Source organism: Macaca mulatta, chromosome 12 (assembly GCF_049350105.2).
Source record: "Macaca mulatta isolate MMU2019108-1 chromosome 12, T2T-MMU8v2.0, whole genome shotgun sequence".
Taxonomy (NCBI): domain Eukaryota; kingdom Metazoa; phylum Chordata; class Mammalia; order Primates; family Cercopithecidae; genus Macaca; species Macaca mulatta.
In genome coordinates, this window is record NC_133417.1 from 26,107,659 (window position 1) to 26,130,989 (window position 23,331).

A 23,331-nucleotide genomic window follows, 5' to 3' on the forward strand; every position below is an offset into this window, starting at 1 on the left:
ACAGTATCATCTTCTTCCTTTGTAAAGCGTGCAACCCTTATAAAGCATTTCTACATTCATTATCACATCATTTGCTTCTCACAATTCTATTGTGGAGTAGTGGGTACTGTGTCCACTGTCGTCATGAGGAAACTTGCTCAGAGAGGAAGAGTGATTTGCTAAAAGTCACTTGGCCAGTGAGGGGTGGGTTAGGCCTAGAGCTCAGATCTTCCAATGGCATGTTCAGCATTCCCCAGGACACTGGCCCAAAGAGGGCTGCAGCTGCCTGAAGCCCAAGAGAGAGCAATACAAGCTCCATCCAGGGACCCCACAAGGCCAAGCATCAGAGAAGCCACAACTGGACACGTTGAGATGGTGCTCAGGAGCCGAGTCTGAAATGACCTCCAGACACTATCTGGGGCAACCTTGATTAGCAATTCAGAAACTTCAAAAGGCAGAAGAGCAGCAGCCGCCACAGAGGGGCTGTCCTCTACCGCCGATTCTCCTAACTGACTGTTCATTCGATTCTTATCATAAGCCTTGGATGGAGGTGCCATCCACATTTTACCTAAGAGGAGACCCAGGGTCAGGGTGACTGCATCACTTGCATGGGGTCACACAGGTAAGAAGAGGCAGAGAGTGCCACACCTTGGGCAGGTGCGCCCACGCCCAAGCCCTCCCGCCAGGCTCAGCAGCTTCACTCCAGCACCACCCTCCATGTGCCTCACACATCCCACCCTCCCCTCATCCCACACTGTGCTGCTGCAGCCTCCACCGATGCTTGGTGCACTTGCATGGGGGCTTGCTTTCTGGTTTTTGTTTTTTGTTGTTGTTGTTTTTGAGACGGAGTCTTGCTCTGTCGCCCAGGCTGGAGTGCAATCTGGTTCAAGTGATTCTTCCGCCTCAGCCTCCTGAGTAGCTGGGATTACAGGCATTCACCACCAAGCCTGGCTAATTTTGTTTTTGTATTTTTAGCAGAAACAGGGTTTCACCATGTTAGCCAGGCTGGTCTTGAACTCCTGGCCTCAGGTGATCCGTCCGCCTCGGCCTCCCAAAGTGCTGGGATTACAGGCGTGAGCCACCGCGCCCGGCTGGCATGTGGGCTTTCAAGAGACAAGGCAGTGGGGGCTCCCCCAGTCAGCAGCACAGAGCGAAGGGGCCCTGTGGAAAGGGGGATAGGTGGCAGAGTAGCCAGAAAGGCTGGGAACAGGAGGGCCAGCTGGGGGCCTGCATATCCTCCCACTTTGGGACAGCCCTCAGCAGCAGCGCTGCCCTCAGGAGTGTGGGGAGCAGACAGACAGGAGGCCGGAGCCAAAAAGCCAGTAGGCAGCAGGGTCCTCAAGGCCCCATAGGCCAGGGCCAAGACAGCCCTGGACGAGGAGACCAGGTTCTAATCCAGGCTCTGCTGCCACCCAGCTGACGCCCTCAGGAACATCTCTTCAGCTTTCAGAGCCCCTGGGTCCTCGAGGAAAGGAGAAGCTCACCACCTGCCCCTTCTTACCACAGCCCGGCGTGACTGGGGGGGTAGAAACAGGAAGAGCGAGATACTTCTTTTAAAACAACCCATATTGATATACACATCACTGTGGAATGGTTAAGACATCATAAAGATATACTATTTTTACTTGTTAATTAAAAAAATATAACAATAACTAAATTAAAAAGATGCAGTCAGGGAGGCAGAGGGTCAGCAGTGTCATGGATTTCTGGAACCTGCTTATTTTGATTAAAACTATCCTTTCATGCTAAAATAAACAAAAACAAAGCAGCCTATTGGTAAAAAGAAAGCACTATTACTACCATCGTGGCACAGGCCACACATGTCCCGGCTTCCAGAACTGCAGTTTCAGAGACGGCTCTGTGGAATCTGTTTCATGAACCACCTGCAGGTTGGGAGGCAGCAGCAGCCTGCGGCCATTTGCCCACACAGCCCTGGAGCAGAGTCCCCAGGTCCTGTTCCAGGTCCCCAGAGAGCCGGCCGGCCTGCTTGCTCCAGCAAAACCCTGAGGGGCAGGCAACAAAACACTGAGGCTCAGAGTCAACCAACTTCACAGTTGGGAAATTCCAATTGCACAGCTCTCTTACTCAAAACTTACCCGTCCCTGCAATTATTCCCACTCTGAGAACTGTGCAGCGAAGTTAAAAAGACGGCTGCCAAGGGAACAGGGCTGGGGAAGGGAAGACACTGTTTCTGACAGAATCTACAGCCACAACTGGACAGAAATCCCACGTAAAACGCAGTTCTGCAACTGAGACTAAGCGGGAGGTGTCACTCGGAGCTAAGCCTGTGACGCGGAGACCCTAAGCACCCGTCTCCCTGGTTTCACCCAGATCCTACCCTCACAGCCTGGTTTGCGCAGAGGCAGCAAACTCCTCGTGTGCAACCAGGAGGCGCACTGTATTTCACCTGCATGAAATTATCCACCCACTCTCAACCAGAGTTCTCAAAAATGTTTAATTAGTTGCCAATGTACCTCACTCCACTTCCTCTTTAACACGCAGAAGAGCTGCTGCTGAGTCTTCCATACGGCCCACATGCCAGCATGACATCTCCAGAGGAGGCCAGGCCCTTCATCAGGCACGCACACCTCAGTTGCCACAGACCCGGCCAGTTTCTCCTATTTTTGCTTCAGAGCTGGCTTACAGGCATTTGAGTTTGTGACCCCTATTTGAGGTGAAGCATTGTGCATAAATGCACATTTTGGATGACTGCAGGCCAGAGGTCGGGGGCCTGACTGTCACCTGTTGGCTTCTATAAACCTCTAGCGTACAGCAAGGGAACAAGAAGACCCAGGATGGAGACACGGTCAGCCGCCACCTGGCGGCATTTACCTGGCCCGTGGGCCACTGAGCCCTCAGCCGAGGAGGAGGCCTTCCCCTCTGGAGACGGGAGCTCACACAGCTTGAAAGCTCCCTAGTTAACAACTCTGAAGGCTTAAACAAAACCACCAGCAAAACCATCGTGTATCGCTTCTCCAGAATTCTGACGAGATGACCATAAATAGGTGTGATTTTTAAATCCTACAGCAAAAATAGATGAATGGATAAAGAAAATATGGCATATATACACAATGGAATACAATTCCACCATAAAAAAGAGTGAAATCCTGTCATTCACTACAACACAGATGGAACTGGAGGTCATTCTGTTAAGTGAGATAAGCCAGACACACGAAGACAAGCATCGCCTGTTTCTCATTCACGTGCCAGCTAGAAAAAGGTGACTGTGTAAAGGTAAAAAGCAAAACGGAGGATACCAGAGAGGAAAGGGAGGGACTTGTTAAAGGAAACAAAATTACAGCTAGATAGGAGGAATAAGTTCTAGTGTTCTAAACCATTACAGGATGACTAGAGTAAATGATAATATATTATATAGGTTAGAATTATATAACATATTATATAGCTAGAAGGGGGATATTGAATGTTCTCAACACAGAAATAATAAATGTTTGAGATAATGGATATGCTAATTCACTAATTACCCTAATCTGATCACTATACATGGTATGTATCAAAACATCACTATGTACCCCAAAAATATATATCATTGTTGTCAATTTAAAAAAACAAGTAAAATAAATGTCTACAATCCCATACAATGCATCAAAGGTGCAGAGGGTATGGGTTCTGCAAGGACAGGCACAACCCCGGAATCTTCAGCCTCTCTGAACCCCAGGTGAGGCTGGGTGTTGGACATGTATACCTTGAGGGGGAATTTAAGTCGGTGAGCTGCTTCTCTTAAGAGTCTTTGCACTGTGGGATAATAAGAGATTGCTCCCAGTTAAAAGTGGTTCAGCTGTCAGGAGAATAACAAGGAGAGCCACTACCAGGGCCGTGAGCACAGCCAGCCATTCCCTATCATGTGAGCCCTGCTGGAAATTAATTTTTAATGCCTAAATAAATGAATGTGTCAACTGGCATAGTGGAGAAAATTCCCACCAATAAACATTTCTCAGAGTTGAGGCCTATTTGCAATGCCTATAAAACGTAGATGTTTCCTGACTGACATCTAACACGTGTAATCACACTTGGCACCATCATATTTTACCTAAGGTTCAGATTCTGACTGAGTGAAATGCAGGCTAGCAAGTCTGATGGGGGAGGAGGATGTGAGAGTCCCATATGCCAGGCAACCAGGGAGATTGGTAAGTAGGAGATGAAGAGCACAGGACTGTAATGAATGGTAATATTCGCTCGAGCTATCTCTGCTTCTGAAAAAGACTAAATACTACAAATAGGAACATTCCTTTCCCCGTATCCATGTTTCCTCCCTGTCACTGAGATGTTAGAGAGTAAGCACTGGCCAACTATGGTGATAAATAACAGTTAAAATCCTGGTGGGTCATTAAAGGGATGACTCTAATCATTTACAAGGGAGTGAGGAAAATCACTTTCATATGCCTCTACTAAACACAGGAGAATGTCTCACCTCATGTTCATCTTCCCTATAAAAACACACATACACACACATACATGCAATACATCACCCCAACCAGGATTAACATCTTTCTTCAAAAGTAAAATTAAAGGTCTAATCATTTTGGTCTTATATCAGATGGTGCATGTAGCCAAGCTCACATCAAATCACATCCTAAGAGGACAGACCAGATTTTGCATTCAAATTTCCATTGCAACTTGTACACAGAGAATTATTGTAATGGCAGCATCTTCATCTCCTGGTAACCAAATCAGTTGCCTGCCATGAAGACTGCACGATAGGAGGCTGTAAAAATATTTTTCTCAGCACTCCCTATAAGGGGAGGGAGGGAAAAAGAATCAGAGTGCCAGTAATGACTCTCACCCAGAGGACAAAGTAGTCAAAGACACATTTTAATATGAATTTGTGTCGTCCAGTTTCAATATCCCAGCGTCAAGTGTGTCAGAGAACGTAACGTGAATATATTTATGTAATGAATTGAGGTGCAAAGGAAAATAATTCTTAATACTACGATCATTGAATGAACACTGAACAACAGATGCAAACACCACAGACTGGATCACTCTGCTCCACAAAAATAACCCAGTTTCTCTTTACAAAAACAAAATGAATCTTGCTTTAAAAATAGTGAAAATAGCTAAGGAGAGGCACACAGAACCCAGTCCTAGCTCACCTATCTGGAGTCTCTTCACCTTGCCCAGTGTTTCTCTCCACCAGGTCATTCGCATCCCTGCAACAAGTTCTTCTGACCCCCCAAAATGTTGTCTGTTCCCTCTCAACGTGCCCGACTCCCCCCAGGAACCCTGCGGTGAAAGGCAGCCCAGGGGGCCAGCACTGGCAGGAAGGACTGTTAAGGAAGAAGAAGGACCTTACCACTTCTGGGAGCAGCCTCGTTGAGAGGTCATGGATGGCTTTGACCACTATACATATGGATGACAGAAGGAATATCACCCCCAAGATGACACAGGCTCTGCAAAAAACAAAACATTGAGAATCGTAACTGGGAGGACTCACACTGCTGAAGAGTCCACACAATTGACAGAGACAAAGACACAGTCTGGGAAGGAACTCAATTGTAACTTGCCACACCCCCAGGGTGACCACCCACAGCCCAAGGATGGACACTAAGTCACCTCTAGGAGAATACAGTTCAAGAGTTTGATCACCAGAGTCAGCCTCAGGGAAAAGAGGTCACCATCCCACAGAAGCTCACAGCATTCCATGAATGCTGGCATGGAAGGGTCTTCAAGGCCGTGAAATCTTTCTCCCTTGCCTGGCAAATGTGATGTGTCATTCCTGCCCAGACGGGAAGGTACATGGTTTAACAGCAGAATGGAGGCTCTGGCATGAGACATGCCAAGCTCTACCATTTACTTAACTTGTGTGATCTTGATTATTGTCTCTCTGAGCTCGATTTCCTCATCGTTCAAATGGGAATATATTCCCTACCTAAAGAGGAAATGAGACAATGCACAAAACATAAAACGGGAAGCCATTACCGTTAGCTTAAGCAAAGGAAAGTCTACTCTGTCACTTTTGAATAGGACGTGACAGACACCTTTGCATTGTCCCAATGATGAAAAGGAGAAATGAGCTGGTAATGACAAGACAGGAGTTTGCGGTAAGATAGAGAAACTCTAAAAGGCAAAAATGAGGGGTAAGAAAGGAGATGGTCAACCAAGACACCCAGCACAGGCAGAGGCAGGAGCAGGTGCGCGGTGAGGCCAAGGTGAAGCGAGAGGACACACAGCTGGGGATGTGGCATGGGGACTGGCAAAGAAGGCTATGGGACTCAGGACATAGGAAAAGTCTCTGACAACCCAGACACAACAAATCTCAGGATGGAAAAATGAAGAGTGATGGAAGATGAAGGGAGGCACGAGGAAATGATAGCATTACAAGGGTTAAAATATCAAATGAAAATGAAGAGGGAGAGAAAAGAGAAAAAATACAAGAGTGACTACAGTCAGGTTTAGATCATTCCTGTCCCAGCTTGATGTCTCCACCATTTGGCAGCCTCCTCAGCAATCTTGCCCCAACTATCAAACAAAATCATGTTTTATTATCCACCTTGGAGTCCCCTTCTCTGGACTAACAGCCTGGCCCCAAATTGCTCACCTAATTTTGAGGTAAAACCTACTTATAATCCCAGTAAACCTGTGAACAGACCCCATCCTCCACACTTAGGACTGAGGAATAAAAGCAGGTAAGCAAGGCTGCTTGGAGTCCACTCAGTCGGCTTCTAAGTCACACTGTGGTGTAGGTTTTATTCCCTCAAAAGCAAAGACAGAATAATTGCAGGTTGGAGCAAAACACAAAAAAGAACAGAGATGGAAGGAAAAGGAATGAATGGGCTAGGAATCAGCACAGACTTGAGCAAATGAATACACACATGGATGCTGGAAGGAACATCACCCCCAAGAGACACAGGCTCTGCAAAAAAACGAAACACTGAGGATCTTAATTGGGAGAACTCCACACTGCTGAAGAGGCCGCACAATTGACAGTGACAAGGACACAACCTGGGAATGGACTCAGCTGTAACTTGCCACACCCCCAGGGTGACCACCCCTAGACCAAGGATTGACAGTAAGTCACTTCTAGGAGAATACAGTTCAGGGTATATTGACTTTGACCACCAAAGTCAACAGGGGAAAGAAGTTGCCATCCTACAGAACCTATGTGAATGCTGTGAGCCACGGGGCCCCATGATCCACCAGGGGCAGAAGAGACAATTCAGGCAGTCAGTAGGTGCTAATGTGCTGCCTCGGTGTGACAGCACGCCTGGGGCTGGGAACCATAGTCCTAACACTGGAATCAGGGACAAACGGGGCCGTGTTAAAGTCCTGGAGGATCATATGGTACATCTAGTTCTAGATCCTTGAGGAATCGCCATACTGTTTTCCATAATGGTTGAACTAGTTTACAATCCCACCAACAGTGTAAAAGTGTTCCTATTTCTCCACATCCTCTCCAGCACCTGTTGTTTCCTCCCATTACTGGATATATACCCAAAGGATTATAAATCATGCTACTATAAAGACACATGCACACGTATGTTTACTGCGGCACTATTCACAATAGCAAAGACTTGGAATCAACCCAAATGTCCATCAGTGACAGACTGGATTAAGAAAATGTGGCACATATACACCATGGAATACTATGCAGCCATAAAAAAGGATGAGTTTGTGTCCTTTGTAGGGACATGGATGCAGCTGGAAACCATCATTCTCAGCAAACTATCACAAGAACAGAAAACCAAACACCGCATGTTCTCACTCATAGGTGGGAACTGAACAATGAGATCACTTGGACTCGGGAAGGGGAACATCACACACCGGGGCCTATCATGGGGAGGGGGGAGAGGGGAGGGATTGCATTGGGAGTTATTCCTGATGTAAATGACGAGTTGATGGGTGCTGACAAGTTGATGGGTGCAGCACACCAACATGGCACAAGTATACATAGGTAACAAACCTGCACGTTGTGCACATGTACCCTAGAAGTATAATAATAATAATAAATAAATAAACTACAAACAAACAAACAAACAAAAGTCCTGAAGGAACAAGGTGAACCTACTGGAGGGCCCTTTAGTGACTCCGTACTGGAGCAAGAGCAGGGATTCCTAGGGCTTGGGAAGCATCACTCCCAAAGCACTTGCCTCCTGTTTGGAAGACAGTTCTGGGCCAGCTGTGCTAGGGACCTGGAGTAACCATTCCTCCCTGTGAGGCATGTGCCCTGAGAGGTCCCATTACAGGAGAAAGCCTGAAATCAGCATAGGCCTCTGAGGTAAGTTCCTGCAATGTGGTTCTTCCCTCCATTCACAAAACTCCTGAGTGATTCACAGAGATTCCTCGTTAATTAACCCTTTCAGGTAACTTCAGTCATCAACTCAGCACTTCCCAGCACTGACAGCACATTGCACTCCCCTGGGGAATTCCTTTTTTTTTTTTTTTTTTTTTTTTTAAGTTGCCTGGACACCACTCCAGCTCCTAGAGCCAGGTAGGGCCCTGTCCCTAGGAAGCTTCCACTGTGAGGTGAAAGCACAGAACTCCCCGGAACAGAGGCTGAGATGGAAGCAACTTCCAAGCTGGGGAGGAAGGAAGGGGGTCTCGTGGGACCTGACAGGCCTCGTAGTGCATTTGTTTGTCAATCAGCCTTCCCTCCCTGAAAATCAAGTAGGGTAGCCACAACCTGCGTGCTAGACTCTACAGGCAATTTGTCACCATATCCCCAAGGGAGCTTCCATCTCCATACTGCTCTGGGGGAAGGAAGGAACAAATGCCTGCTTCTGACAGGGAACGGTGGTGATAATGCAGGAACTGCCTCTCACCAGCTCTCCGCAGCCATGCCTCCATCCCGCACAAAAGGCTGATATGGATTCTGTGTACATTTACCTAAGGAGATGAGTACGAAGGATGCAAGGGCCTCGTACGTAATGTATTGTTTACCTAACTTTACTCAAAATTACACTATAAATTCTGTAAGGGCAAGAACTACATAGCATGCAGCAGGTACTCCCGCAGGCAGCAGAGTGGATGAAGCATCAATGGATTCATCCGTAAGTCTCCCCAGGGAGTCTGAGGAGGCATCAACCATTTACCACTGGGGATGGGAGGAGGAAAGAAACTCCCGATGCTTCAGCCAAATGCCCGTGGAATAGTCCACGTGGTAAGGCAACTCGGAAATATAATGAAAATCAAAAGAAATTTGTGATTTGGTTTATTAAAGTTGTATTTCACAGAATTGTAATCCTATTTTCTTTACCAATATACCTCTGAATATGCTCCAAAATGTTTCAAAAACTCATTTGCATCTTTTAAATGGGTTGCAGATTCAAAACCCACAGTCACCTCTCCTTCGACACTGCTGGGAGCCCGTGTGTCAGTGTCTCCAGCAGCCCAAAGCAGCTATTATTAGCAGCAGGCACGGTGCTATTTTTTAACGTTTTATTAATATTTATTGTGTTTACACAGCAGCTTTCTCCTCTAGCACTCAGAGCTCCACACATCAGCTCATCAGTCCCCTGGAGGCCACTCACCAGACCCAGGTTTTTGTTTTTCTGCTATTTTATGGATGAGGGGTAGGGAGAGAGGTGTTTTATAAACAGGAGTGTTTAAAAATGCAGGAGTCAAGGATTGGCCGGCTTCCCTAAGGTCACTCAAGGAGTTTGTGAAGTCTATCCAGAAATAGAATCCCATTCAACTGCCTCCCTCCCAGCAGCCAGCCCTGGTCAACCATCCAGCCACACGAAAGCTCTGGGCAGCCACATCACATGCTCATACCACCACTGCCCTGGGACTAGTGGTCTCCAGGATGCTGTGAAGATTTGAGTCGGGAGCAAACAGTGCAAATATGACTGATTCTTGTATCTGCAAGTGTGAGCTGCTTCCAAGCTTGGCGGATCAGAGATGGGTGGGGGCAAAGGGTAATTGCTCCATCAGCAATCCGTGGCCTCAACCCAGAAAGGCTGGCCTGGCCAGTAACAAGAGCATTGAGGAACCAGGTCACTAAAAAGAATAGAGACTCCTCCCTCCTGCCCCAACTCTGGGGAAGAACTTCATGGATCAGAAAGAGGCAAATGAGCTGCACCCCTTCAGCATAATCCGCCAATCAACCCAGACTGAAACGAAATTTAAATTCCCAGCTGGGCGCGGTGGCTCACACCTGTAACCCCAGCACTTTGGGAGGCCGAGATGGGTGGATCACCTGAGGTCAGGAGGTCAAGACCAGCCTGACCAACATGGAAAAACCCTGTCTCTACTAAAAAGACAAAATTAACTGGGCGTGGTGGTGCACGCCTGTAATCCCAGCTACTTGGGAGGCAGAGGCAGGAGAATCGCTTCAACCTGGGAGAAGGTGGTTGCGGTAAGCTGAGATCACGCCACTGCACTCCAGCCTGGGCAACAAGAGTGAAACTCTTGTTTCTAAATAAACAAATAAATACCCACCGGATCAGTGGTCGTCACAGTGTGGTCCACGAATCAGCAGCACCCGCGTCACATTAAGAACTTGGTGGAAGAGCAAATTCTGAGTCAATCCACCCCAGACCTACTGAATCAGAAACTCTGGGGATGTGGCCCAGCAATCTGTGGTTTAATAAGCCCTTCAGGTGATTCTGATGTACACTCAAGTTTAAGAACCACTGAATAGGCCGGGCGTGGTGGCTCGCACCTGTAATCCCAGCACTTTGAGAGGCCCAGGCAGATCTGCTTGAGGCCAGGAGTTTGAGACCAGCCTGGGCAACACAAAGACCCCACCTCCACAAAAAATAAATTAGCTGGGCATGGTGGTGTGTGCCTGTAGTCCCAGCTATTCAGGAGGCTGAGGCAGGAGGATTGCTTGAGCCCAGGAGGTTGTGACTGTAGTAAGCCATGATCGTGCCACCGTACTCCAGTCTGGGTGACAGAGAGAGACCCTGTCTCTCTCTCTCTCTCTCTCTCACATACACACACACACACACACACACACACACAAAGACACACAATGTCCGAAAGGAAGCAATGGTTAACAAGTCACTTCAAAGAAATTATTAAAGGTAGTTAAAGCCTCCTTTTTTTTCTATTCTGCTAAAGGCTCCAAATTGCTAACTGTGCACAGTATTATAAATCTCTAGAGGCATCAGTTTTTAATTCTGAAATTATAAGGGCAAAACCTACTGACAGACACTCATACACAAAATGATGTCAGACAGAAAGTTTGGCCCCTTGTCAATTGTAGGTTTAAAGGCCTGTGGCTCACATTAAAACAGCCTGAGTCCTAGCCTACCAATTCTAGGTTACTTCCTATCAGATCAAAAAAGCCAAACAAGAGAAGTTTCTCCAATCACCCTCTAATTTATGACAGATCTAAACCCAAAGAAGCCCTGGTGATTAACCAATTCAGCCCATAGTTTAACGTGTAATTGTTTTATTTATCATCTTTGACTCTGGTCTCCAAAGCATTTGTCATCTGAGACAGTGCTCAAATATGAAGCAAATAATGAAAAATACAAGAGTTAAGTGGTGTGAGCATATAACACAGTACTTATGGCTGAACAATTCCTAATGCTGGTTTTCTCCAGCTAAGCCCCCTTTCTCTCTGTGTGTTCTGACATTTCAAACAAAGCCACAAAGGAAGCTCATCTTGGAGGCAGGATAAAAGGAGAATGTGAGCAAGGAATGGCTGTGAACCATTCTCTCCTCTCTATCATGGAGAAGCCAAACCGGCACCATCTGGTTAAGACTCCACCCCTCCCTCAATCCGTCACTGTCAATGCCTCCCTCCTCTCGTCCTTCTGGAACTCCCCCACTTCCCTTCATGTTTGTACTCATGTTCACCTCATTCCTCCCCTCAACTCTCCTGAGCTGCAGCCCCTCATCCCCTCTCTCCATCCATTTCCCATCTCTCTCCTCTATCTTCAACTTCATCTACCTGCTGTGTTTCTGGAGTGGGTGAGATTGACTTGGACCAGGGACAGTCACTCAGACCACAGCTCTCCACGCAAGCATTCCCTACCCTCTCCATGGTGAGAGCCTCCACTTCCTCAAGTTGTGACCATTAAAACCTCTCCTTCCTCAACAAATGACCTTTGGTTTACATCTGTAATGATACACGAGCTGAACAGAACCCGACCAACTGAAATCCCACTTAGATAGGACTTTATTTCTGGCATCTACTTTAGGGACAAAAGTCAACATGAGGAACTTGTTAAACAATTAGTCTCTAGAGCAGAGCAGACCCAGGGCATTTTCTGCGATGATGGATGCTATTCTATGTGGTAGCCACTCGCCATGGCTATCTATCGAGTATTGCAAATGTGGTTACTGCAACTGAAGAAATGAAATTTTAATTTATTTTAATTAAAAATCAAATGGCCACATGTAGCTGGTGACTATCATACTGGACAGTGCAGCTCTAAAGGTTGGGCTGAAAATACACAGGCTCACCAAAGGGGCCGTCGCCCAAGCCATTCCTCAAGATGGGGTCAATTTATGTGGGCTAACAGGGACTGCTCTAGGAAACTATGTGAAGGCACATCAGGCCTTTGGTACCTCCACCAATCAATGCGCCATTTCCTTCCCTCCAGAGAGCCTGCCAAACCCCAGGTCTACATGCCAGTCTCACTCTTGTTTTCATCTAACATCAACCTATCTCCAGCCACAGCGACTGCTTCACCAGGGTATCTGCATTTTAGAAAGGGACTTGAAAATTCAGTCACTCACATTTTAAGTTCTATGTGTCAAGCCCTGAGGCTAAGGCAAACAAAATCTATACCCAGGCCCCAGAGAGCACAAATCTAGGATAGAAAACCTGGAAATCACTACAGGACAGTCCATCACTTGTGAATGTGAAAATAGGCAATGGACAAGGAATAAAACGAAGAAAGAACGCAGAGTGATACAACACAACCTGGGGGGACGGAACGGGAAGAAAGGATGGCTCTGTAGTATGACGTCTAAGCTGGGTGTACAATGGACGGGAATCATGAAGCAGAGAAACTAGAAGCTTTGGAGGTTACTCCAGACAGAGGAAACTTTACGGACAAAAGCATAAAGACACAGCACTGTGGGGCCCTGTTTCAGCGGGAATTCAAAATGGAGATGCTATTCCTGGAGCATTTGGTCCCAGGGGAGCAGCAATGCAATGGCCACAAAGAAAGGACCTGTGTGTCCTGGAAGCTCCCTCAAGATGGCGGGTGCATCACCCATGGTACACACAACAGATCTTAGACAGCATACAGACCAACACCTGTTGTATTTAATAGTTACATATTTTAATGTACCTTAGAAAACAATGGTCATCACTCCATGACTGCAAAGTTATTGTTGCTTAGGGAAAAAATGAATATATTAAGTATTAAGTTCATAAAAGGATAGGATAGATAGTACACAGAGAGGGCAGGATCACCAAGTGGGAACACACAGGTCTGAGGTTGGGGAAACCTTTGTGGCGACATGAAGTCGCTGCAGCATTTTAAGCAAAGGAGACCCATGACGTGATCTGGGCTTTGCAAAGACCCTCCTGACTGCAGCTGGGGTTGGGAGGGTTGAAGGGAAAGGAACTAGAGGGAGGGGAATAGCCTGGAAGACAATGTCAGTGGCCACAAAAACAAACTGATGACTCTACACACAGACCACGACAGCTGAGAAGAATCAAGACGGAAAGACACCAAGCAGATCGAACTGGCAGAACTCAGTGACTGACTGGGCATAGGCAGAGGAGAAGGGCACAAGGACAACCCCAATTCTGAGACTGGCCACAAAGGAAGAGGTAGTGGCGCATCCAAGAACAGGCAGTGAGGAGCTGGTAGTGAGTCTGTTTGGGGTTTGCCAAGCTTAAGGAAGGTCTTAAGTGAGATACACTGACCTGAGCCTGAGAGGCCTCTCCCCAGCCTAGGCTCCCAAGGCCATTTTCCTGGGGCCTCCAGGTCTCACATTTCCAGGGTGGAGGGGAATGGATAGAAAGAAAGGAACAGGGAACAGCCCGTCTAAATGTTGCCAAACCCTACCCGAGATCTCTGCTTCCAATATACACTGCACAGGGAACGCATGCGGAGACTCGTGGCCCAAGGTCTTCCAATTAATCAGCAAAACACTGACTCTTGTGTTCTAGGGCAAGGATTTGGCATGAACAGGACAGCAATTGCCTGCTCTTGTGGCACTCACATGGGGATAGGCAATGAACAAGTAAGTACATTATATACAGAAACAAAGCATAAAAAAGGGGAAGAACAAGGCGGGGGGCAGGGGGAGGTTTCTTTATATCCAGCACTCACACTTCTCTCTAATGAGGGTACATCTGAACAAAAACCTACCAGATGGGAGAGTCGGCTCTGCAGCCACCTGGGGATGAGCACTCCAGGCAGAGGAACACTGAGTGCGAAGGCTCCTAGCAGGAGGGAACCCAGCATGCTCAACCTACGGTGACGAGGCTGGGATGGCTGGAACCCAGGGGCCTTGCTGTTACCATAAGGACTTGTGTTTTTCCACTAAGGATGGCAGGGCACCACTGGAGGACTCCGCAAAGAAATGACACAACCTGACTCACATTCAAAAAGGATCACTCTGGCTGTTCTTTTGAGAAAAGAACAAAGAGGGACATGGGTGGAAGCGGGAAGACCAGGAGAAGGCACCTGCAGGGATGCTGGAAGAGGTGATTCTAGAACAAGCCGGGAGAAGTGGCAGCATAGGGAACACGGGTCTTGCAGGCTCCCATGAGATCCAAGCAGACTGACCAGAATTCAGTGCATTCCAGCTGCTGAGGGAATAAGGGAACCAGTGGTTTTTGGAAAGATTTTAAAGGTACTCTCAGGGTAAACCTGCTTCTCAGGAGAATATGAACATCTAAAAATCTTGCTACGTTAGCCAACTGGTTATTTCAAGTAAACCGTGCAAGTATTTTCAATGTCAGGGCAATTAGCTGCACCAATTCCAATTTTTTCTTAAATAACTGCTGAAGGTACAACTGCTTGTCTATGCATGGAATATATCCAGGCAGATACCCAAAGAGAGTGACAACAGCTTTTGCTGAACACGGATGGGGAATAGAGGCTTTAGGAAAAACTCTTCCTAGAGAAGCTGATCATGGTTTTTGCAGTTGTGTGTGTGCAGATGTGACCTATGAAACATGAAGAAACACTGAATGTCTACCATGTGCAAAGAAACCTGCTGTTCATTAGCTACGAGGACACAACATGGCCCTTTTCCTCCAAGTAGAGAAAGGGGGCAATTAAATCACACACAAATATTCCTAGAGGCCCAGGCGCAGTGTCTCACACCTGTAATCCCAGCGCTTTGGGAGGCCAGGCAGGTGGATCACCTGAGGTCAGGAGCTCGAGATCAGCCTGGCCAGCATGGTGAAACCCCATCTCTAACAAAAATACAAAAATTGACCAGGCATGGTGGCGTGCATCTGTAATCCCAGCTACTCAGGAGACTGAGGCATGAGAATTGCTTGAACCTGGGAGGTGGAGGTTGCTGTGAGCTGAGATCATGCCACTGTACTCTAACCTGGGCAACAGAGCAAGGCTCTGTCTCAGAAAAAAATATTCCTAGAGAAGCTGAGAATTGAGCTGACTTTGAACAAACCAAATAAATTAACTTCATAAAGACGAGTGAAAAGTATGTTCCGGGAAAAGGGAAGGCAAGTCCAAAGGCACGCCAGAATTCATGCATCCCGCGCATTTCCACTGCACACCTGCCGGGTGCCAGGCACTGTTCTAGGGAGCAAGCTATGCAGGTACGGGGGGGATGAAGCTTCAGGCTCCGAGGTGGAACCCTCTCAACTCCAAAGGGGAGTGAGAAAGAGGGAGAATGGCGAAGGTGGATCATATAAGGTCTTAGAGCTGTTGTCAGGATTTAGGCATTTACAAACATGGGAGGCCACAGGGCGCACGAACTTGGAAACATGATGTGGCATGTTTTAACAGGACCACTGCTCACCAAGGGCAGAAACAGGGAGAGCGGTGTGCAGGCTGTGGCGATATCCAGGGCAGGTGAGGGTGTGACAAACAACGTCATGGCTATCCAGGCCAGGTGAGGGAGTGGCAAATGATGTCATGGATATCCAGGTCAGGTGAGGACATGGCAAGTGATGTCATGGATATCCAGGTTAGGTAAGGACGTGACAAATGATGTCATGGATAGCCAAGCCAGCTGAGGACGTGTCAAGTGATATCATGGCTATCCAGGCCAGGAGAGGATTGGCAAATGATGTCATGGATATCCAGGCCAGGTGAGGATGTGGCAAATGATGTCACGGATATCGAGGCAGGTGAGGGTGTGGCAAATGATGTCATGGATATCCAGGCCAGGTGAGGATGTGGCAAATGATGTCATGGATATCCAGGCAGGTAAGGATGTGGCAAATGATGACATGGGTCAGGATACAGCACTGAAGAGTGAGTCTCTGGACATTTTCTGGTTCTGAGTTTTGGTCTGTTCAGGGATATATTCTGAAGGCACAGCTGGCAAGTCTTGTTAATGTATGGTAGGAAACAAAGGAGCTACGAATTATTTGAAGCTTTGAACCTGAGAAAAGCAAAGGATAGAGTTGCCATTTCCGGAGACAGGGAAGACTGTAGGAGAAGCAGGTCCGGGGGCAGGAAAGATCAGGAGTGCAGCTGCAGACGCAGTAAGTGTGGGATGTGTGTGTTAGACATCCAAGTGGTGGTGTTGAGAAGGGAGCTGGAATAGGAGTTTAGATTCAAACTTGACTCAGGAATCATCAGCACATGGATTACACTAAAATCTTTCAAAGTGGAGGAGATTTTTCCCCCCAAGAAATTACAAATGCCCTAGAAAAACTGGAGTGAAGTTTCCACGAGGAATCCAGCTGGGAAGCTGAGTAGGAGGGAGAGTGAGACCCAACCCTGTGGAGCCTCACGTTCTAATAAGGTAAGCTGTATAAACGTTCTTGTGAAGAACCACGCAGAGCCCCTGACAACTTAGAAAATGATGAAGAAAGATGATTAGATCTGCATTTTCCGACGCTGACTCAGGCACTGTCTGTGCTGCACACTTGCAGGGCCTGACCTGCATTCATCCCCTCTTCATAGGTAACCAGCCTCCATGCTCCCTCCAGGCTCCACTGTCACCAAGGGGAGGACCGACAGTCACTGCACCCCTGCTGGAACCCAGGCCCCTGACCCAGGCTGGGCCCATCAGACTCTCTCCCTGGACTTTCAATCCAAGAGGAATGATAACAAGGACTGAAAGCCAAGACCAGGGGTGGCTGGAAGGCCACACTCAGCTGAGACTGTCAACCACAGTGCTGAACCAACACCCCTGGGTGTAGCCAGGCTTCCTGCAGGGGGTGCTGGCTTCCCCCGAGCCAGCGCTCCACTGAAACCAGGCAGAAGCTGCAAGGCCTTGGAAGCATGCCACATCCTTCCAGGGCATTCTGCAGTCCTTAAGTGAGCCATAGGCTTGCTGAGGTTAAAGAAGAGGGGGACAAGATGCCACCTCTTGATGGAGGAGTGACAAGGAAGCATTGTAGAACAACATGTGGAGGGGGGATATGGTTGTGATCATCTTCAGAAAATACCACCCGCCACAAGGATGAAGAGGCCAAGACCACGTTGGCCATATACTGTGTTAAACCAGAGATTCTCTCATGCTAGGGTCAAAGTCGGGGTTGTCCAGTCTTTTGGCTTCCCTGGGCTACAATGGAAGAAAAAGAATTGTCTTGGGCCACATATAAAATACACTAACACTAACGATACTGATGAGCTTAAATTAAAAAGAAAAAGAGGTCTGTGCATAAATCTCATAGTATTTCAAGAAAGTTTACAAATTTGTGTTGGGCTCTGTGCACGAACTACTTTGACCAAGCTTGTCCAACTCATGGCCCATGCATTGAAAGCCATCCTGGGCCACATGGTCAATTCAGTTCATGCACAGAGCCATATTCTGAGGCTTCTGTGCTACAGTAAACAAGGGGATGGGTGGTCATTAAAAGAAAACAAGGAGGCCAATTCCCAGTAGGCCTGCAGAAGTGTGTATCATTGCTCACATCAATTGCTCTCAACCTCACACCCCTACCTTTGCTGTGTGATTGACAGCACCTTTGTGTAGGGGATGTATACATCCTGCCCACTATGGGGCTTGGCCGTGTGACTTGCTCTAGTAAACAGTGAGTGGAGGTGACATCACTGTACCTGCACAGAAACTTTCCATGTGCACAGTTGGTTTGGCCTCATCTCTGCCCAGTGGTCCTAGGAGAAGGGCTATTCCTTCTGCCTAAAAGCTGGAATGAGAACTCATGTGGAAAAGGCCACCAGCAAACCTTGGCTTACATGGAAATAATGAAGAAATGCATGTTTGCGGCATAAGTCACTGAGACTTTGGGTGCTGCTATTGCAGCAAAGCTGACAGATACAAGGTTCTTGAAAGGGATTCATCTTATGGCAGTGGCAGCAAAGGCTGTCTCAGCCATCTGGTACTTGGAACCAGGGGAAGGAGCTGCCGGTCTGACGACAGACAAGTTGCCCAAGCTTTAGTCTATCCTGAAAACCAGGCAATCCCACTGACACAGGATGTACAGAAAACCACTTGAGTAAATAATCTTACCGAATCAAAAAGACAAAAACGGAAGCCCCCTGTGGTCTCTAAACTCTCCCACTGGGTCTGAAGCATCCAACCACTCTTCTGCTCTGTCTCTGCGGGAAATGGCGAGCTCAGCACCTTCTGAACACAGGCTTCTCAGCATGACATGGTTAATTACATCTTTTACTTATTTTGATTCCTATAAAAGTACTCCATCATTTCCTTAGTAACCTATTTTACAGTGTTTCTAACCTTGATTATAGTATTTCAAGTAATTGACTTAAATTATTCATTCACTTTGATCCACTTCCGGGAATCAATCCCTAAGGAAAAGGCTTTTTGCAGAAGAATGTTCACAGCAGTGTTATTTATATTTAAAAGTGGGAAATTTACATGTGCCACAAAGGGAGTGTTTAAGTAACTGTGATCCATCAATTCGGTTGACTATCAGATGCCATTAAAATTTTTTTTTGTTGATCAAAAAAAGTATCCAAAAGATAAATGAAAAACAGGATATAAAAATATACATATGCAGATTAGAAACACATAAAAATAAATCTAAACCCGGGGGGGAAATTTTTGGAAGGAAACACACGGTAAAGTAATAATAGTAACAAGACAGACTTTGTTCCCTTCTACTTTTCCGTGCTGTACTTTTATAACAGAAACAAAATTTCTAGAAATGTCTTCTCCAGCTACATCACTTCTAACATTGACCTGTATTTGTATCTTCACAAGACATGAAATGCGGGCCTCTATCAAGTTTCAGACTTGACGTGTAAATCAACCATGTTTTCATGAGCGTGTACCGCGTGTCCTGTGGGGCACCGGGACTCAGGTGCACAAGGTGTGGTTTTGGTGAGTTTCTGCCCTGCTTCTGGGGCAACCTAGAAAGCTGCCACCCAAGCTCAACTGTTCATAGCTCCTTCTCCAAGGCTCAGTTTCCTTAGAAGAAAAGTGGGAATGATAAAAAGACCACTTCCCTCCCAAAACTGTGGCAAACATAAATAAGATGGGTAGGCACAGGTCATCCAAGATGATATTAAGCATATATAAAATATGGGCCACGTGCAGTGGCTCACGCCTGTAATCTCAGCACTCTGGGAGGCCGAGGCGGGCGGATCACCTGAGGTCAGTAGTTCGAGACCAGCCTGGCCAACATGGTGAAACCCCATCTCTACTAAAAGTACAAAGATTAGTCAGGCATGGTGGTGGGTGCCTGTAATCCCAGCTACTCGGGAGGCTGAGACGGGAGAATCACTTGAACCCATGAGGCGGAGGTTGCAGTGAGCTAAGATTGTGCCACTGCACTCCAGCCTGGGCAAAAAAGCGAGACTCTGTCTCAAAAAAAAAAAAAAATACATATATACACACACACACACACACATATACATATATACACGCATATATATGTGTGTATATATACACACACACACACACACATATGTATATATGAAATGTAAGGCTCCCTGGTGAGTGGCAGAGAGGCCAAGCTCTATCTACACCCTAGGACTGCAAAACTAAAATGTTACTCTAGACTAGAGATTTACCAAGCACCCTAAATTAGAAAATAGAGGCAAACATGATGGGAGGTTGTGAGCTGTAATTAATGGTTATGTGTTTAGTGGATTTGTTTACATGGATTTTTCTGTCATAAGTTTGTGACTTCAAAACTGCTTATCATGCTGACTTGCTTTACCCCCACCCACCCCCCTCCCCACAAAAAATAACATTTCTAATCTAATCCTGTGGCATCATCTTCCATCACTGAGACCTCTGGTAAAACCCCCTATATCATGCCCTTTGGGAAGCTGATCAAGCTTCCACAGCTGGTCAAGCTGGTCGAGTCCCGAGGACATGAATTCCCTGAGGCAAACACCCCATGGCATGTGGGTAAGCATGAGAGGCTTACAGAGAACTCTCGTGGACTTCTCGCATGCTTTTCACTGATGCTGCCAAACGGAGTATACACTACCTCTCCCCTCTGACAAATCAGAAGGTTGATGGGGAGAGGGGCAGTTAGGGAGAAATAGAGAGCTGGAGACAGTCTGGGGACAGTCTTATGAGCTACCCAGTGTTATGAAGCTGTCAACTGAACTGGGACTCACAGCCAAATTTGAGGCTTGCAACATAGACAAGCTGGAATTTTCTTTATCTAGGTGTTTATCAACCTAAATACATACACAAAATTTTCACACACAGTTTTGTGTTTATTTTTTTCTAACTGGAATAGCAGTATTGCTGGAGTCACTAAGCTGGAAGCAGAGCCCAGGAGCCCTTGTCATTAACTTGGAGAAAAATAGGAAAGTATCTCTAGACCTCAGCTTCCTCATGTTGAAAGTTAGCCACTCTGACTTAACCCGCCAAGATCCTGGCATACTAAAACTCCAATCTAGATGGAACAATGGGAATTCTGGCTCATAAAAGATTTTTATTTTAAATCAATAGGTTCAAGGCTCAGATTTATTTGCATAACCAAAACGTAAGAACTGAACAGTAGGTATTATTTACCCACTGGCAAGTTAGGAGAAAAAGTATGAGTTTCCCACTAAGTGATCTGCAAATTGTGGGCTTCCTTTCATATATCACTACAGAGTTGTCAGACGGAAAAAAAAAATGCACCGTGTTTTTGGCTGATCTTACTTATTTCTGCAACTTCTCTGTGACCTATACACTCTGCTATTTTGAAAGGCTGACATTTCCCAGAGTAAGAGAAAAAGGATAATACAGAAAGCAGAAGGAGAACATTTTAAAAGAAAATGTTATTCATCCATTGCATTGGGAAGCTGGTCTTCTAAACAGAACAATGATATTGAATTATGTGAAGAATATCAATACACCAGAGCCTCACTATATGGTAACTCGGGGAAAGCACATTAATGGTTCATCTTAGAGCTTTCACCTAGAGGGGCAAGTTTCTGAAAATTCTGGAATATCAAGTTACATTGAAATGTGTTATCAGATTCACAAAATGCTGGCTTCCCTACAAAATACAGATGTGCCCATAAATAGGCTATTGGTTTGGTCCACTCATCACGAGCACACCACCTCAAGAGATAAGTGCTGGTGCTTCCACGCCCAGTATCACCCTGCCTGTCTGAGGAATGGGAGATTAAGGAACCTAAATGTAACGCGCCACAGTGCTGACTAAATACAAGGCCATCCCAGAGTCAAGACAGGTAGAGAGGATGGTCCTTTAACTACTGGAGGTCACATAAAAGACTTTTGGTGCCACATCACATCTTCCTGGCCCACTCAGATTTCCTTCCAACACTTTCTAGTATGGTCTCAATTCAGCGCCCATGAGGGTGGCAGGGCATAGACTTCTCAGAGGCAGAATTCAGCCACCTCTGCCTACAGAAGTGACCACGATATCTCACCTCAGTTGACTTTTCCTCTTTTCCTGTCTAACTCGCCCCCTACTTCACTCCTGCTTCCTAGATCACGCCGGGAATCACTGTCCAATCTGCGGCCTTCCTTGTCTCAGGCCCCAGTTCCAAGCAGGGGGCATTCCAGGAAGAACTTAGAGCAAGGACAGTTATATTATATTGTCAAAATCAAAAGAAAGCAAGACAATTGGGAGGTAACACAGACAAACTCAGAGTCTAACCACAAACATCCATGTGAACAAACCGAGTGCAGACCCAGGACTTCAACATTCTCCTGGCTTTGCAAATTAAATCTATCCAGGACCCCAGGATCAGGACATTCTCCTAGACTCCAATGTCCAACCAAAAGTGACAGTCCTTGGCACAAGTGTTGTAGGAGCCCACAATTCCACGTTACCATTTAAGATACTCACAGACCTAAAAGCAAGGCTGTCGCTAGACCAAGCCAAATAAATCAGAGAGGCCCCAAAAGCAAGACTTCCCTCCTTCAAATCACTACATATTTTGCCATGAACTCTGCTGACATCCCCCTCTCTTGGGGAAGTCTTTAAAATCTTTGACGGCTCCATACAAGGCAGCCTTGAGAAGCCTGTCCTGAGGTTTGTGTCAGCCTCAGATGAGCACAGTGGACAAAGGTGGCACTGGGGATGTGAGCAAACTTTAAAACACAAATGAGGCCAGGCACAATGGCTCATGCCTGTAATCCCAGCACTTTGGGAAGTCAAGGCAGGCAGATCACCTGAGGTCGGGAGGAGTTCAAAACTAGCCAGGCCAACAAAGTGAAAACCCATCTCTACTAAAAATACAAAAATTCACCGGGCATGGTGTTATACGCCTGTAGTCTCAGCTACTCGCGATGCTGAGGCACGAGAATCACCTGAACCCGGGAGGCAGAGGCTGCAGTGAGCCAAGACTGTGCCACTGTACTCGAGCCTGGGCGACAGAGCGAGACCTCGTCTCAAAAAAAAAAAAAAAAAAAAAAAAATTCCCCACACAAACGTCTTCTGAAGGATGAGCAGGTGAATGTTGGGGAGGGAGGCAAGTGTGGGTGATTACGGGCCAGATGTATGAAGAGACAAAGACAGTTCACATCACCTGAGTTCTCATGCCAATAAAAAGATGAAGGGGCGTGGAGGGAGAAAACCTCATTCTCATTTATATAACTCTACATACCACCACCTTAGAGAAGCAAGGGAGGGAGGGGCCCTTATAAGAAGACAACCTGTCACTCTGTGAATGTCCACACATTCCCCCAAAGAGAGAATCAAATCAGTGTCCTAAAAATGACTGATTCGTCCATTAATGATATAGACACCTCTAATGAGGAATTATCATGCATGAACATTTCCTTGAAGTCCACTGCAATGCCCTAATGTCTGGCAATAACAGTAGGAATTCTGGTTGTGCCTTCACGCTTGCTATGAGAAAAGGCAGTAGAGTACTCCACAAAGCATAGTCCCCAGAACCGGTGACTGGCTACTTACAGCACCAG

The 23,331-nt window shown here is 46.6% G+C and overlaps 1 protein-coding gene across 1 annotated transcript in view; it reads right to left on the reverse strand.

The window, feature by feature from the left end:
• TMEM163 (transmembrane protein 163) overlaps nucleotides 1–23,331 on the reverse strand; it is a 259,626-nt gene that overhangs the window by 41,628 nt on the left and 194,667 nt on the right. Inside the window, exon 5 of the mRNA XM_001098396.5 lies at nucleotides 5,291–5,387. Within this exon, the coding sequence (XP_001098396.1) occupies nucleotides 5,291–5,387 (97 nt within the window). The remainder of the gene's footprint in view (nucleotides 1–5,290; nucleotides 5,388–23,331) is intronic.